The sequence below is a fragment of the Carassius carassius genome, chromosome 5 (genome assembly GCF_963082965.1).
Source record: "Carassius carassius chromosome 5, fCarCar2.1, whole genome shotgun sequence".
Classification (NCBI taxonomy): Eukaryota; Metazoa; Chordata; class Actinopteri; order Cypriniformes; family Cyprinidae; genus Carassius; species Carassius carassius.
Window position 1 is genome coordinate 33,140,844 of NC_081759.1, and position 18,144 is coordinate 33,158,987.

The window sequence follows — 18,144 nt, forward strand, 5'->3', positions numbered from 1 at the left end:
GTGATTTAAAATAATAATTACGAATTATAATAGAGATATAAATTTTGGATAGTTTTTCACGGCACATATCTCTGTCTGCCATACTGAAACGCCGCCCCTGGAGGAGGAGGATCCGCCAAAATGAGGTGCCAGATCGGATTTCGGAGGTGCCGGACCGGGATCCGGCTTGTTTCCGGTGTTGTGCCCAATTTCGACCCCCTGCCAAATTATTACCCCCCTTGTTCAAATCACTACCTGATTGCCTAATCCTAACCCCACCCCTAATCCTAACCCCTCCCCCACACCTACTCCTAAACCTACCAATACTAGGGGGGTAATAATTCGGCAGGGGGTCGAAATTGGGCACAACACCGGCACAAATTAAGCCATAGGTTTATTCAGGGGAGCAGGGTTTCATATTTTTTTTGAAGCACCCACTTGGGCGCTGCCATTGGCTAGTGGACCCCCACCTGCTGTTAGCATTCCATTGACTCCCTTTCATTTTGGCGTCACTTTGACAGCGAATAACTTTACATCTGAGGCGTTTAAAGACTCAATTTGTCCATTAATTATTTCAAAAGAAACACGAAAATGTATAAAAGGCTCCATTACCTTGTATCTTACGTTATGTTCCAGTAGAAGCAGTTTTTGTAAAAAATAGGCTAACGATTGCGTCATAACCAGCGACTCTCTGTCGCACAGTAGAGAAATTACCGTATGGACAGGAGGAGAAGCTTGCAATCTTTTACTGTCTATGAGGCTATCGGGGGGACGTGGAGGTATAAAGTCAAGGGAGATAATTAATCAGAATACTTACCAAAATTTGCTCCTGTTCACGCTCGTCTTCTCTGGAAGATTCGGTGGGTGATTCAGATTTCCCTTGGCACAGCGATTAGAAGACTTACAGGTTGCTCACGTGACATCTACGTCATCAAGCACAGTTTGAGTCTGTGCAGTACGCCCGACCCCCAGGAAGTGCGTGCTTCTAATTGACTTCATTTTTCTCCGTTGAATCCAATGGGGTCGCTGTGTCCATTTCTTTTACTGTCTATGGGTTTATTAGACCGCTTCATTTTCTTCATCAGCTGCGCATTTGCCTAACATATTTGTCGCCCTAGGCAACCGCCTAGTTCGCCTATAGCAATCGCTGGCCCTGCCTGGAGGAGGGGGATCCGCCAAAATGAGGTGCCGGATCCAATTTCGCAGGTGCCGGATCCGGATCCGGATTGTTCCGGCACAAATTAAGCCCTGCTTAGGCCTATTTTTATTATTATTTATTATTTATTTTATTTTTTAATTTGCTGATGAACAATCAAACAACAAATACAGAAAAAGTGGAACAATTACAACAATAAAATGACGGTGGATGACAATGAAAAAAATTAGAAAGAAGACAGTAAATATATACTAAGTATTAAAAATGAAAAAAGGGGGTATTACATCAAATTACATTTCACTCAACATAACATCATACAGTTTCAAAAGTTTGACACTTTTTTGTTGTTAATTATTTTCAGTGTCTTAATTAAGTAGTTGAAGTCACATAGAAAATTATTTAATTTGGGTATTCTTAGAGCAAATTTGCATTTATGAATAAAATATTTTGCCAATAAAATAAATATGTTTCCAATATATTCGATTTTATGATTACAATGAGAAAAATAACAAATTACATCTCTCAATACAAAATCAATATCTAATTTTAGTTTTGAAACAAGGAGTTTTGACAATTCCATCCAAAATTGTTTAAGGGAGGAATTAAAGAAAAGATGATCAATTGATTCAGTACTGCTTTTACAGAAATTACAATTCAAATTAACATTACCAAATCTAGATGTGATTTCATTAGTGGGATATATATTATGCAAAATTCTTAAGTGTAGTTCTTTCACCTTTTCACCCTGGGGATACAAAATTTGTAAGGTAAGAGCCATGCTTTTATCGGTTTGCCCTTCAGGTGGGCGTTCCTATAAGGGTGTGACGTCACGTGAAAACTATATAGGTGACTTGAAATGTACATTTGATTTTTTTTAATACAGTGTATCTCACTATAACGTTAAGTATTAAATGAATACATTTCAAAAGAAACATAAGCTTCAATAATAACATCGCCATACTCGTGCTCACGGAAGCGTCCCATCTCCATGACAACGCAAAACAACCGAAAAGGTTTAGCACGGCCTGTTAAATAACTGAAAAATATTCGTGTATTTAGTGCTTTTGAACTACAGTTACCACATCAAGATTAACCAAGATTTGTTTATCCACAAAAAGCATCCGGAAACCGATTTTCAAGTTGTCATCTTGCCCTACAGGTTGGAAATCATCTTTAAAAAAACAACAACTCTAAAATATATAAAAAAAAATGCATAGTTGGTAGCTAATTCTTCAACGGTAACAAGTTACTGTGTTCGACAGTGTGTAATCGACATGTAGTAATTGTTCTTTTAACCTTTTCAAATCATCATATCGTATAATCATCTATAACATTTTTATTTTACAGTAGGGATTCAAGGAGTCAGAAATGGAAAGTCCTCGTGTTGGTGTGGTGAGAGAGTCCATGCTGCACCGTCCTCTATTAATTAAGGTCAGGACTGATAGAAGTGAAGGGTTTGATTAGTACTAGGAACGTTAACTTTGTAAACGTATTTATCTGCATAGCACCATTTATGAAAGCTTTATTCTCGCATATATAATAAACAAACGAACAACGGGTCTTAATGTATTATTCCTGTTGTGTTTCACAAACAAATGGTGAAACTTTCACCGTTTTGTTTGGAAAAGCGCAACAAAATAACAACGTCATAACTAAAATGAGCACTAGGTGGCAGAGTTAGTCTCTGAATAAATGTGACGTGTGATCTAGTCCAGTGTTTCTCAGTTATGCTCCTGGAATACCACAGCAGGACGACCCATTTCACACGTCTGCTTTATCTCTCACACACATCGTTCAAGTCACGTAACACTAATATTAAGAAGCTAAAGCATAGGCTAAATCAAGAGGTTTTTTTTACACACCCAGAATTTGCAACTCACCCTGGTTTAGTCCGTTTAAAAGTTCATACTTTCTTGTAAACACATTAAGTTATGCTCAGAAGACTGTTAATGGTCTGTGAATTATCACCTTTTTGTTAAATATCTGTAATGAATATTAAACTTTAAATATATATATTTTTTAATTCATTCATTCAAACAACAACAACAGTGAAAAATATTATATTGTCTCCATGGGATTCAATGTTCCAATTAATATGTTTTTGTAATCAACAAATTGTGATTTCTTCTGAATGTCTGAATAAAGGAATTGTGCATGTTAATAGCATCAAAGTGTAAAGGTTCCAAAAGGGTGTTTTTCACAATGATGCCATAGGAGAACTTTCGGTGGATAATTTTTTCTTAGTTTTTCTACTACAAAGATCTTTTAGTGCAGTGTAGATGTTAAGGGTTCTTCTTAGAACTGCAGATTGCAACAAAGAACTTTTATTTTTAAGGGAGTGCGGTACTGAGATTTGAGGAACAGTGTTTGGTGCCGATCACATTTTTTTTCTCTGCCTTCTCTTGTTAACCCTCTTTGTGAAACCCAGTGCAAGTCTTGAATCTCTAACTAAGTACTTCCGGCGTATCTTTCATCTAATTCTGCTTCATTTCAACTTCATCAAGTCTTCCATTGGAGCAGAAGGAAGAATGAAATGAACCTGCACAATCCTCAATGTTACTCCTTTTCCTTCGCTCCCATGGCCTTTCTCTCTTTTCACACTCATCCAATCATCCTGTCCATCCCTGGTGGGATAAGATGCCTCCGTTAGGCCTTTGCTTGCTCTCGCCCCTCCTTTCTTTCTTATGTTCTCTAGGGTTATTTGATATGCCCCTTTTGACTGATGCAGAAAATAGGATTACTGTATTTAAATGACTATGATAATGAACTGCGTGCATGTTCCCATAGTCCCACGAGATCAAGGATTTCTCATTCTTTTTCATTGTAAGCAGTCATAGCTACAGGTTTTGGCAATGCGCTGGAACAATGACAGAGTCATCTGTGAGGATTTAGCTTTTGTTCTTGTGGCGTTGCCTGATGTTGCTCTATTTCTTCCCTATCGGGTGTCTAGTTTGGAGAGCTGTAGGTTCGAACATTCAACCTTCTTCAGTCAGCAGAGTCTGTCTTTGCTTGCATGCAATGTAAAGGGAGACCCGTAAAAGGCTCATATTCATTAAGAAATAGGCCAACTGCAGCAAGTCCCTTGTGCTGAGCGTGTGCGTCTCTTGTCGGCCTACACAGCAGTTCATCATTGCTGAAGTTTTCTCTGCTTATGTAGGGCTGATGCATGGCTGTCCCATGGGGAAAAGAGACATATATCTTAGTAATGTGCTAATGGGCCTGAAAGTGAAAAGGAGATGAATTAGTCTGCATCTTGAAGCAAGCACTCAACGTGCGGTTTTCTCAGTTTCTGACCAAAAAGTTGATAGTAAGAAAAGTACAAAAAGGCCACTCCTCTCCTTTCCTCTCCTCTTGTTAATTCCTTTTTGATGAGGCATGGCCAATAAATCCTGTTTTCATGCCTGTATTCCCTGATGACCAGTAAATTAGAGATCAGGGGAGCAGATTTGTGGCTTTTGTTGTTCTCTGGTGTCTGAGAGAGCCCTGCTGTGCAGCAGGCTGGCTGGGCCCCATTCACAGTCCCCTCTTCCCACTCATTACCATTCGCCTGTGTAGCTAATGTTAGACACACAGCAATCTGCGGCTCATTCTTAAGCAAATCTCTACTGTAGCCGATACTTGCCTGCAGCGCAAATTTATTATGTATATGTGGTCTTGCCTAAAGCTGTTTTTGCCTGAATTCAATTTTAGTACGTGGAAATAAAAAATATATACCTTTTGAAGGCTCTGGGTAAGGGCTGTGCAATATATCGAAATTATCGAAATATCGCAAATGTACATATTGCAATATGCATATTGCCACGGCTTGCAATATTTAGGGCCATGAAGAAGGACAGAGAAAATCACTCACTGCTCTTACCTAAATAACTTTTGCAGCTTAAATAAGAATCAGTGCATATTGAATTCTTAGAGTAAATACTGTGTTGTATTTTTCTTTTAATATTCAATTCCTAAACTCATGTTAAAATGATTACACTAATGTTAAAATGCCATTTTTATGTAATGCTAGAGTAAAACACTACAGTTTACTTTCAGAAGTTGGTGAAGGGGGGCTTTCTACTCACAAAAAGTGAAACATGTATGCTAGCTATATTAAAATTAGAATCAGAATGAGCTTTATTCACCACTTAAGTGTTCGCAAACACAAGGAATTTGTTGTGGTTTTACAGGAGCTCTTGATGCACACCTACATACATACAAATAACCATATGAATATTACACAAGATAGTTCTCAGAACAGACTCAGAAACATCTGAGTAAAACTGTTTCATCTGAGCATGTGGCACTTTAAGCATTATTGTATCGCATTTTGAATATCGCATTATTTAATGAGTTATCGCATATCGCATTTTTCTTCAAAATCACACAGCCCTACTCTGGGTGCTTTAAAAAACAAATATCAGAGTTGAAGACTTGGCAAAGGAAGCTAAAATGTCATACAGTTGCCTGGTGACTTTAATTGGCCTCTGGAATTTATTTGAATTGCAAAAGCACTGGCCCAGACCTTGACCTTCACTCACCTCAGTTTTACATCTACAGTTAGGACCATGCATGCAGTGCCTTGCTACCACTTCTGCAAGGTGCTTAGCTTCCACACAGTCTCTGTAGCAACACAGGGCCTTATTATTAATGGGATCCAGCTGCGACTGCTGTGGACACGAGCACAGAGAGACAGATACATAAGCATGAATCCAATACATAACTGTAAACTGCTTGCATAAAAGATAAATGTAAATGAGACCTTTGGCATGAAGTCTGTCATAACAAGGGCTGTATGTGTTCTTTTATGGATTAAGAGAATGGAAACACATATATAATTCTTGGCTGTGTTCAGTTGTAGTGCAAACTATTTATGTAGTCTAAGGGGCCACTATCAGCTGAGAAATATGATTGCAATTTAAAATAAAAATTATAATAGTATTTTATTTCTGTCATGGCAAAGCTGAATTTTCAGTATGCAGATTTGGTGCTCAAGAAACATGTTGAGAACAGCTGCTTACAATTTTTGTGGAAACCGGGATACATTTCCTGGATGATTCTTTAATGAATAAAAAGTTGAAAAGGACCGAAACTTTTTGAAATATAAATCTTTTTAACATTATTAATGTATTTTAAGTTAATTAAATGCATCCATGCTGAATAAAGGTATTAATTTCTTTAAAAAAAAACTGATGGCTAACTTTTGAACTATGGTGCATTTTTCTTGTAATTAATTAATAGATACAGAAAAAAAGTAATGTTATTGTCAAAAATGTATAATATTATTTTACAAATTCAGTCCAGGTTAAAAACACCTTGCACCCTTGAACATATCTACTTTCTTTACCATTTATTAACATGGTGCAAACACAGTTTGTGATCCAAGTTGTAGACCGTTTTTATTAAACACACTCACACATACATACTCAAGCACACATACATCTAAAGCAGTAGGATAACACTCATCTGCATTGACGAAGGGTAGCACAAGCTTGCCCAGACACATGCTCCCAATTAGCTGACCCTCTTTATGGAAATGCCTCATCAATTATACCCAAAGCTTCAGGATTTGCCACACATAAAGAGAGTTAGCATCTTAATAACCAGCCAGGCTATAGAGGCGATGAGATGTTTGTTTGCATTGCACATATGCGCGCATTGACATTCTGGGGATTTTATAGAAGTAGGCTGATATTAATTTAGAGTTGACAGATTTAGCTAGAGAAGAGCAAAGCTGTGATCTGATGAGAAAGTTTGGGTTAAGATTCCACTTTCTCTCCTCTCAGCATTTTTGACCTAATCCTTATTAATAAATGTATTTTTTAGCTGACTTAAACATGTTGGCATATTCTGGATTGCCTTCTAGTGCATACAGCAGTGAGGTTTGAAATGATGAGTATAGAGCATGTTTTCATCTCTGTTTCTTGATAACAGTGAATATATTTGAATTCTCTCTCCATGAAGTGTATCAGATCACACTGTGACAAAGATACAGATTCTATTTTGTGCTTCCCCATTTCCACTTTCTCTCCGCCATTCATTCCCTTTATCTAGTTTAGTTGAGATGAAGAGATTAATTTTAAGCCAATGTGCCTGCTGTCCTGGAATCAGGCACCAGATGGCGCTGAACTGAGTTGGAAGAGCGGGATAATAATTAGTGGAGACAGTTTGGTGAGCATTACTGCCATTATCCTCTAATCATCATCATGGGCACTTTTATTTGTAAGTCTGACGGAGAAACTCACAGCGAAGCTGTCTGTCAGCGCTGTTGAGATGAGATGATCAGGCCTGGCTCACAGCTCTCCATGCCGCTGCCTGATAAGATTAAACCAGTTCCACAGGGAACGAATAAGCCTACTAGGTCTTGGACAGGAGGAGCAGACCAGTTTTATCCAGAAGCTTTCTCTCCGAAATGTGTGTAAATCTAGTAGCAAGACTGCCGGGAATGATGTCTGGGTGAGATCAAGAAAAAAAAAGACAAATACCACATGGTATTCGCAACATAAGAGAAAAAAAAACTTCTGCAAGTGTTCAAACAGGACCGGCGATGGGACTGAAAAGTGCAGCGATGGACTCATAGGGTCAGTGCTGAGCTAATCTCAGCAGCTCAAGCGAAATCCTAAAAGCACACATGAGCAAGAGAACACAAAAGGATGGTGAAATTAAAGCACGGGGACCTGAATAGACTGAAGGGGTCTCCTTAGTAAGAGGTGATTATGTCCCAGTTCTCGGTCTCTTTTAGCCTGTGCGAATAATCTCCTCCCGCTGACCCTCGTGTAGCCTCTCCTGAAGCGGCCCTATTCTCATGCCGGCCTCTGGCTCATTCAGCAGGTCCATGCCTGGTTAATGAAAACACAATATAGAGACAGATCACCAGTAAATGACAATATAAAAGGAGCTTTTGCTTAACATAATCCTTCGCCTGTCTTGCCTTTTCTGTTGTCCTCTTCTCTTTCAGCTCTTTTATTGCGAATGAAAGGCCCAATAATGTTTTGAGGGGTCTGATTAGCCGTTTTACGCCAGCGGTCAACACGTTCTGTCAGGCATCTCTAAGTGATCTCCTCAAAACAATCTGCAGATTAAAATTGCGAAGGGGATTAAAGGGCTGGCCGAGAAGCCTGGTGGCACTTGCTCAAAAGATTGGCACTTTTAAGAAGTGTTTGATACGTTTCAGCAGACATGTTAACTAGAGGTTGGGTGTCTGTGAGTTAAAAAGGCCAAGAAAGATTTATGTTATCTCAATTTGGCCGTGCTTAGGAATTCGTCATAAAAAAGAGCCAAGTTTGGCAGTCGAGTTTGGTTTTTGGAGGGCTTTACTTGCCCAGCATGATTGGGGGGGGTCCAGTGACAAATATCTTTCAAATCCATTTTTCAATGTAGACTATTCGAAGCTCGGAATAATGAAGGATTGAGGGTTTTTAACCAAGAATTAAGTCTTCAGAGCACAGCAAACACACAGAGATCTCCAGAGATGACGACAGGCTCACTGCATTGATTCTTTTCTCCCTCCAAAAATCGCATACGGCAGCGTAAGGAGAACTGCTGACATGAATGTAACTCTGTGACTGACACATGAGCACACCTCCCTCATGTTCCATCAAAGATCAAAGATTTGTGCTTCTGGAATGCTCAGGCACCATATTCCACAGATCACTTTTGATACATCCGGTTGTCACCTTTGCCGTGGTTTGATTCTCAATTTTCCACCTTTTCGCAGCTAAGCTGCTCTTAAAACAAGGCTTTGAGCTGTTTAACAGAGCTCAGAGAAAAATAGTGGGCTTTTCTTTTGCCCCATGAGAGCTTTTCTCTGAGTAGATGTTGATAGGGGATAAATACCCCCTCCAAAAAAAACCCCCTACACACAAATGGTAGGATTTTTCAACTCTTTAGCTGTCAATCATCTTACAGTTATGACTCTGGAGACATAAATCATACTCTACATGAACTGACTGGACTACATTGTGCTAGTGATTCAGAATTGAGTCCCGACTGAAGAAATCAGCCATCAAGATCACTCACATCAACGTTCAATGGGAATTTGTTTTACTGTGCAGCCAGACACCACAGTCATCTGGGCTTCTTTTGTGGCATTTTTTTATGGTAATAAGTTTGTGCATAATTATGATCTTATTATTAGACACAATCAGATGCTTTTGTGTGCCAGGGTTTGAAGGTGTAGGTCGGAAAACTGCCTGTCAATCAAGAAATCATCCGCCACTCTAGAGGTCCGTAAAACTTTGACATTGCGATGCATGCATTGTCTTGCGCCGTTAAATGCTTCAGTTTAACAGCGGCTTTATTGTGGTGATGTAATTGAGGACGATTGACAGTTTGATTGACAGTTTACAGGTTCAGAAAAAAAGGTTTTGAAAAACAAGAGCTACTGTCAGAAAATAGACATAAAACGGCCTTTGGAGAGAAAATTAGATAAATATTTGAATAAAAGCAATAACTTAACTTTTTTTTATAAATATATACGTATTTCATAACAAATAATTATTAAAATGTACTTAAAAAATGAATTTTTCATTTATATTTAGATTTTTTTTCATATTGCACAAGTGGGGAAAACTTACATATTTTTACTGTTCAAAGGTAAAGATTTTTCTTATTTAAATTTATTTAAAAAATGTAATAAATACAAATATTTAATGAAATAGTGTCCTCATGTCTTTAATCTCAGTATTGTGTTTTCTCTATAGCCAGCTCTTGGAAAGACCAAGTCAAGAGGTTTGTCCTATCCGGGACCTGACTTTGTTTTTGGGACAGCGACCACAGTTCGGGATGGAGGAGTGCCAGAGGGTAAGTGGCAAAACAATTTTGTAAAATTGACACTATATTTGCATTTAAAACTGTACCACTGTTGGCTTTACATTTGAAACCTCATCATTATGATTCAGTCATTATAAAGCTCCATCTTCTCTAACTCAAAGCCTTTTGTTTATGAGACACCGCTCCCATTCCCCCTCAACTCTTGTCACAGGATGATGTCACAGTGCGTTTTCTTGAGTAAGTGTCCCCTCAGGCACTAAGCCTGTGCTGTCAGTGCGCTCCTGTTAGCATACTAAACTGTGCCTGGCTTCTGCACTGGCTCCCCGTCTCACACTTTAATTATACACTTCCAATGGATGACAGGCAGTGTCAAGCCCTTATACAGTCCCATAACCTATGATGCAGTTCTAGGCTGAGCTTACCCTGTCATGCTTATCTAAGCTTACTCATCACAAATCCTTATGTAGCTATTATTGCCGAAAACACCCAAAACTGATCTCTACTTGGTTCTGAAAATGTCAGCCAGAGCCTTGCTGGAGCCCATGCCCATGTCTACTTTTATTTACCTGGTGGCATAATGGAAAGCTGCCAGTCACCAAAGCCATTGAACAGTTTTGCGTTATCTCTGCCTCAAACTGCTGATCTGTCTATGGCTGTATCTAATAGTTTGAATACTGCTAATATTTCTAAGTTAAGCATTCAGAACAAGGTGGAAATATATGTCATTTATTTGCAAAAAAAAAACATGTTTGATGTTTGTCTATAGTGTTATTTGTGTAAGAAGTCTCCAGAAGTCTATTTGTATAACAAATGGTGACTTATTTAGACCTATAAAACCAGTGTGTATTGCACCCTCAGAGTCCAAAGCTGCCAGATTGCAAGAAAAATAGTAATCTTTTAATAAGATAAATGTACTTTTATAGCAAAATGATTTCAGAGAATATTTCCTGAATTAAGTTTTTCTAACCCTGTTGGCAAATTGTTTTTCTTGTTTTATGCATACATTTAATTGCATTCCGTTTCAGATATATCATCTGAAAGCGAGTCTTTGTATCTTCTGAAATGTTTTCTTTTGATATTTTTAAGGGAAAACAAGAAGAAAATACTGATTAGAAAAATCTTATAGTGCCCTGTAATCCTTCTCATCAAAGGAATTTTGTGTGCTGAATTAATCTTAGTATATTTCTGCTGTGATTTCTTTATCTCTTTCATTTTTTAGCTATCTCCAGCTGGCACACTCACACTATGTCTACCAGAAACAGGGAGGCTGAGAGGGATTTTATCGCCCTTAACCGAGAAGGGGTCAAGTCAGGTTTGGTTACTGCTAAAGAGCTGCACCAGTACCGTGCCACCCACGACATTCGGCGCCAGCCGTTGACCAGAGAGGGGTTTCGCAGGTCGGCCCCAGCTCGCATACCACCAGATGCTTCATTTGGAATTACTAACAGGTGAGTGTGTTCACCATTATAGTATCAGTCTAATCTCAATTAAAGCTGTGGGGAATCAGAAATAAGCAAATCATTATTTTTAGTGTAAACAATAATTTAGATTTTCAAAGAAAATGAGAATACTCATATTCCTATTAATAACTCACTAATGTATTTTATAAAGAGGAGGAAACCGTCTCTACATACTGATATGCATTTTAATGATTCCTTGCTCTGCCTTGGCTTTGTCTCTTTCCCACTGTCTGTTTACATCTCCCACCCACACATACACAGCCTCACGTCAGATATAGACAGTGAATCAGAACATTCCAAAACACTTGGCACCGCACAGGAAGAATTTTATAGTCTGCCACAAAGCTTTGTCCGTAAGAAAATGTCAATAAAACTTTTCATAAACATATTCAGTAGCACTGCAGGGATTATACACCATTACATTTTGGATATTTAACAATAACATTTCTTAAATTAATAATATAAATTTGGGGGATTTTTTTTGGGGGGGGGGGGGGGGTGTAATCATTAGATTTTAAGAATTTTGTTTTGCTTGGCTGCAAATTATAGCCACTAGCCAGGCATGCAAATAAGCATCTGAAGAAGCATCTGTCAATTGATTGTAGCGGTATTAGATTGAATAAATCCGAATATGGCCAGCACCTACTTACCAGCCTTTCAGAAAATCATTTAGGACTTATGGCTGAATAGGATTTCTGTAGTTAATATTCATATTCATCAGTTCTGTACTGTAAAAAAAGGAATTGTTACACAAATTGATGCATACAGATTTTTTGATTCTCTCAACTATTGTCTTAAGTCAGACTACTATTTTTTTGTCATTTTGCATTTAGTAAATGAACAAATGCAAAATGACAAAAAAATAGTCATGCCAATAAATTAATTGAGGCTACCAAAGATTTCTTGTTCAGCAAATGTTCATTTAGAAATACAATAAGACTTCAAAATTTGACACACACAACAAAAAAACAGCAAAACAATAATCTTACATCAATAACAACATAATTAATTATTGCTGCAATACATGCTAGGAATTCACAAACCCAGTATAATTGAATCCATAAACTGGAAAATATCTAGTTTCTTTTACACGCCTGGATATATTGAGGGAACAGATCTGTAAATGGGTCTATGAAAACCTATTTACAGATCTGTACGCCATTCTTATGTGGGATCAGAGTTGGGTGGGTGTTGATCAGCTTAGAAAGTGATTTGGGTGTTTTGTTTTTCTGGATGAGGCAAAAGGCAAGAGCAGGAAAGTGATAGAGGTACAGAATTGTATATCTATAAGAAAGAGGGAGAAGGAAGGGAGAGCACTCATCTTTGAGCTCTGTGCCCACTGAGATATGACACGAGCACTCTGCTGAGAGCACACAGGTAAGATTATTACAGCGGTCCGCAGCGCGCCACAAGCTCCCTTCACTCCTTGCTTCTGCCTTCTGCCTACTTTCTTTTTTGTTCTCGTCCTCTTGGGCCTTGATACTGTTGAAATGGAGCTGAATTATTTAACTGAAAACACAGCTTTGTGTCCAGACTTTCTCTTTTTCGCATACACACACACACACACACACACACACACACACTTGATGTTGATACATCCAGTGTGAAAAGTGCTAGGTGAGAGTGTGTTTCAAGAGCCAGTCAGGAGGAAGGAGGTCTGAAGCAATGAGAGGTAAGATGAGGGGTCCACAGGGACTTGTTTGGCCCTACACTCTATCAATCAAATGGTGTTTGCCAATGCCACGGTCAGCCCTAATGAGGGTGTGCTAGGATCCTTGCACAAAATGTCAACATCCCCATACACACGCAATAAATATAGCACACACATGAACACAAGAGATATATATCTGGAGATATCTATTTGAGATATAAGAATGTTTGTTTTCGCAACTTTACACCTGGCAGTCCCAGATCAAATGGCAGTGACAGGGAGTGCTCGGCATTCCATTGCACTACCCAGAACTTCATCCAGTGTTAGGATGATTGAATTGGGAAGCTCCCTTAGCTGCCTGTTTTAACTCATTAGGATGTTGAGCCATTGATCACAACACCCAGATAAAATGTGACCCTGGACCACAAAACCAGTCTTAAGTCGTTGGGTTATATTTTTAGCAATAGCACAAAAAACATTGTATGGGTCAAAATGATTGATTTTTCTTTTATGTAAAAAATAGGATATTAAATAAAGATTATGTTCCGAGATTTTGTAAATTTCCTAAGGTAAATAAATCAAAACTTAATTTTGGATCAGTTGTATGCATTGCTAAGAATTCATTTGGACAACTTTGAAGGCGACTTTCTCAGTATTTAGAGTTTTTTTTTGCACACTCAGATTCCAGATTTTCAAATAGTTGTATCTCGGCCAAATATTGTCCGATCCTAATAAACCATACATCAATGAAAAGCTTATTTATTCAGCTTTCAGATTTTGTATAAATCTCAATTTAGAAAAATTGACATTAAAGACAAAGTTAAAAGGTTTTGTGGTCCAGGGTCACAAATATACAATTATTACGATACAAGTGTTATGAACATCGCCATCTTTGATACATAGTTTCCTCACTGTCATTACAGTTACAGATGATATTCATGGCTTCCGCGACAACAGAAAAGGAGCGTCACATCGATTATTCGTTCATACAGTAGCGACTGGAATACTGCATGTAATGAGTTGTGCTTGAGAGTCACAAATGTTATTAAATGCGACTGTCAATGCCAAACACTGATAGTGGCTAAAAAAAAATATGCACTTGCAGAAATCTGAATATTTTTTCTATTTTTTGAAACATTAAAGGGATAGTTCGCCCAAAAGTGAAATTTTTGTGATGTTTTACTTACCCTTGTGTCGTTCCATGAGCTCGTGTCATGCATGATTTTCTTTCTTCTGCAGAACACAAAATATATTTTAAAGAATGCTGGAAACCAAACAGTTTTGGTTACCACTCACTTCCATTAGGCCTATATGAAAAATTAAAATAAAACTCAAAATGTCATATTTTCTGTTCCAAAGAAGAAATAAAGTCAAATGATGACAGAATTTTCATTTTGTGAACAATCATTTTATTGTCTAATCTGATTATTCTTTTATCTTCCAAAGCAAGTGTAAATCACAGAATTCTTAATATTTAGATGTGGAGAATTGTTTTGTTCCATTTTTAGACCATCCACCCCAATCTCAGAGCTCATGGAGTATAAGTATGCTCAAAAATGGCTGGAAGAGCAGCAGGTCAAGGACAAAATCCTGCAGGCCCATCGGCATAAGAAGGTCTGTTGAAGATATCACAGAATGACTTTAATATCAACCTCTGCTTCTATGAGAAGAGTGATTAAGTTTCTATTGAATCCTTCACAGGCTCAGCTTGGACGTATACAGGATACACGAACAACCATGCTCCGCAAGAGTCGCCCCTTACCCGAGCCCCCATCCATGTGGAAAATGCCTCGATTCCAGCAGGTGAATATTCCCCTAGTGCCTACTATTTCATTTTCACTCTGTAGTCACAAAGCAATTTTTCTTACACCTAATTAGTCTACTTGTTTTTCAAATAATATATAATTATATTTGTGTCAACTATATGCATTTTTTGTTATATTGTTTTTTTCATTCAGTGGTTTAGTTGACTCCCACTGGAAGGATAGACAGGATCAGTGTACTGTGTGTGTGTGTGTGTGTGTGTGTGTGTGTGTGTGTGTGTGTGTGTGTGTGTGTGCGTGTACATGCATGAAAGAGAGAGAGAGAGAGCGAAAGTGTGCGTGTGTGTTGTGACAGTATGAAGTATGAGGATGCCTTGCTGAAAAATCTACGTTGAAATAACAGTATATGCCTCAAGCCCTTACGATTGTTCACATGTACACTAACCCCTTCAGTTTTGGTCCCTCTGCTAGCCTTAATGCAAAAGCACCAAGTAAATCAAAAGTGCTTTGTTTTTATTGGTCTTTTGCATTGACAAGTAAACTACCAGCCTGACAGCTCTACCTGTCAGCGGTGCATGAAAATTCTCTATTGACAATCCCCAATGCTTCCAATTATGAAGGAATCAGACTCCTGCTGAGCTAATGATGGCCCTTATACACATCCAAACACACCTTTACAAGCACTGATGGAACACCACAATATATATGCACTAGCCACAGTATTTATATACACAGGGCTCCGGACTGTGAGTAAGAATTGTCACAAATGCAACAAAAATATTAAATCATTAAAAAAAATTATTTGAAACCCAGTTGAGGAAGTTTTATATCAACAAGATATCATCTTGTTCTAGTGTGAGTCGCTGTTCCTTGCACACAACAACAAACACAACGTGACACCATGATCCATTATGTCTGAAATATGAAAAATTACTTGTTTTTAATGAATGGGCCAAAAGGATTCATGAAATGGCTACAGACTTGAACTTGGGTCAGATTTGAAATGAAACGGTGGAAATTAACTGGAGATTTGTGACACTTTTTAATTGACGTTAATTTGACAATGTTTTGAAATAGAAATATATATTCAGAAGAGTTTTGCTGGCCAAATGAATGTTGTTCTATTATTGGTTAATGAGAATGATATCTGTTGTAAAACATCAAATTGGAACAAATCTGTACAGTTTTTAAGCCATCATATTACAACACAACAACATGGAGATATATGTATTTGCATGACACATGCACATGGTTAAACATGAATATATCTCTCACACACAATGATATCCCATACTGCTATTTTTTTCCTTTTAACTCTTTCCATGCACTCCTCCACCATCCTATTTTTCTTCTCTGTCTGAATTTCCTCTGCAAATTACAACCCCCTCCCCAACCACACACACACACACCCCGTGGCTGCCTGTCCTGTCGTCCACCCTCAGTCGGCTCTAATGAGGGAGGGAGAGTGTTATTTTGGTTGCACGCCTGCGTTAAATTCTCTCTTGTATGACAGCTGATGGAGAGAGAGAGGAGCGTTAACCTTATAAAAGATTTACCTCTGCTCATTACAGCCTGTCAAGTAGCTGTCCTGATAGCACCAGGTTCGACATTTGCATCCTTGACTCTCTTCTTCATTCTACACTCATTTTCTTCATTCCTGTTGTTTGTTTGTTTGTATTGTCACCTTCCTTTACATCTCTTTCATTCCACCTTTCTTGAGACGTGTGTTCCTCCTATTAATTCAAAAAGGTTTGGAGGTGTCAAAAGTGTTTGAGGGAGGCAACAGAGTTTTTTAAAATAGAAAAAGAAAAAAGATAAACAAATAAATATATGTATTTAAAACATGATGTGACACACCGGTAAAGTTTCAGCATGTTTTCGCTGTTCAGGAGCATGCCATAAACATGGTAAACAAATAAAATAGAAATTTTCATATTTTTCTTATCTGCCTGTTTTGAGCATTGTTGAAATTATAAATGTGCTGTTTCAACAAGTTCTATTATTTAATAGCTGTCAGTATACATTTTTACGTACCAGCTTAGATTCTACAGAAGTAAAATATGGGCAAAGCGTCTCTGCTGCCTTTTACAGGGATATGTTTTTTAATGTTCGACTATTCTGACTGCACTTTAGTGTATCAAAACAAAGTCTTCCATGTTCCAGCAGTGCAATCCATGTTACTTTCCTCTGTCATTCACATCTTTTTGTTTTTGGTGTTGAGCTGCAATAAGCCTAAATCTTTTTTTATACTCTAGGACGATTTATCAGAATGGATGAGATTATACGCTCTTTTTCCTACATTTTATATATATATATATATATATATATAATAACCAAACGTACACTTATATCTCTTCCTACCCAGACAGCATCCCAGGCTGCTGAAAGTCAGTGTAAGATTTATGGGATACTCTGTTTTGTATTCTGAAGGTGGGACCAGCTCTGGACACCTTTCGAGATCCTGAAGCCCGGAAGAAAGCCATGAGCGCCCACCACTCAGAGTCTGCAAGCAGGAGAGGGATTCTGGGTCAAGGCACTTACACAGTGGATTAACAGAGCTAAAATTATTACATCTCAGCGCCTCTGTGAATCAGGCATCTTCTTCAAGTATTAATCTCTCAATAAAAAAAAAATTATGTAATTTGTTCTTCTGTTTTTTTTATTAGCATTAATTTGTCTACACAACTACATATATATTTTAATTGAATAAAAACTAAGTGTTATAAATAAAAATAGGCTATATAATTTTATATTGGTCGTTGAGATATCTGAGAGTTCGAGTGAGGGTCTTAGGGTTTGTGCAAGTTTAAAAACCCTGGTTAAGATGTTGGTTTGAAAAAGGAAACGGTGATAAAGTGGTGAATGTAAACTCTAGCACCTTGTGCAGGATCCACATGTCACTTATTATGTACATGCGATTTATTTAGAAGAAAAGAGGGAGGGTTGACCATCTTTCTCTCCCTCCCACAACACATACGTGATCATCACCCCCTAAAAAACACCCTTTAACCAATAACGACGTGGCGCTCGGGACAAACGCGGAATGGACACCTTTAAAAGCTTGTTCCTCCTCCAGTATTGGCTGTTTCCTTGAGGGTGTCATTTTCAGGTCGTGGAGATCACTGTCTCTGTTTATACTCCGTTACAGAGGTTTAATCCTTGCAGACCTTGACTAGAACTTATCACATCAACATCGAGTTTAGGTCAGAGGATTTGGGTCTTAGCATGGTTGTAGTTGTGTTTCTATAAAGCCAGATAAGTTTCCAAGCTGATGAACAGAGTTATAATGAGTGCTGTTCTTGTGTAGTTGTACCTGTCCTTGGTGCTGAAACTGACCGGTGCACTTCACGGATTTGCTTTCGAGGGACTGTACGACAACAAATT

The 18,144-nt window shown here is 38.1% G+C and overlaps 1 protein-coding gene and 1 long non-coding RNA gene across 2 annotated transcripts; one reads left to right on the plus strand and one right to left on the minus strand.

Annotated features, from left to right (window-relative positions):
• Positions 1–2,477: 2,477 nt before the first annotated feature.
• On the plus strand, positions 2,478–18,023 carry cfap77 (cilia and flagella associated protein 77). The gene is made up of 6 exons (XM_059550782.1): positions 2,478–2,566; positions 9,817–9,916; positions 11,106–11,334; positions 14,506–14,611; positions 14,699–14,800; positions 17,191–18,023. Exons 1-6 carry the CDS (start codon positions 2,504–2,506, stop codon positions 17,311–17,313), a joined length of 723 nt encoding a protein of 240 aa, XP_059406765.1. The 5' UTR covers positions 2,478–2,503; the 3' UTR covers positions 17,314–18,023.
• On the minus strand, positions 12,222–17,083 carry LOC132141345 (uncharacterized). Its single transcript, XR_009433890.1, has 3 exons — positions 16,317–17,083; positions 14,185–14,230; positions 12,222–12,828 (listed from the first exon to the last, which is right to left on the minus strand). It is a non-coding gene; the product is annotated as an uncharacterized LOC132141345 (long non-coding RNA).
• Positions 18,024–18,144: the final 121 nt, after the last annotated feature.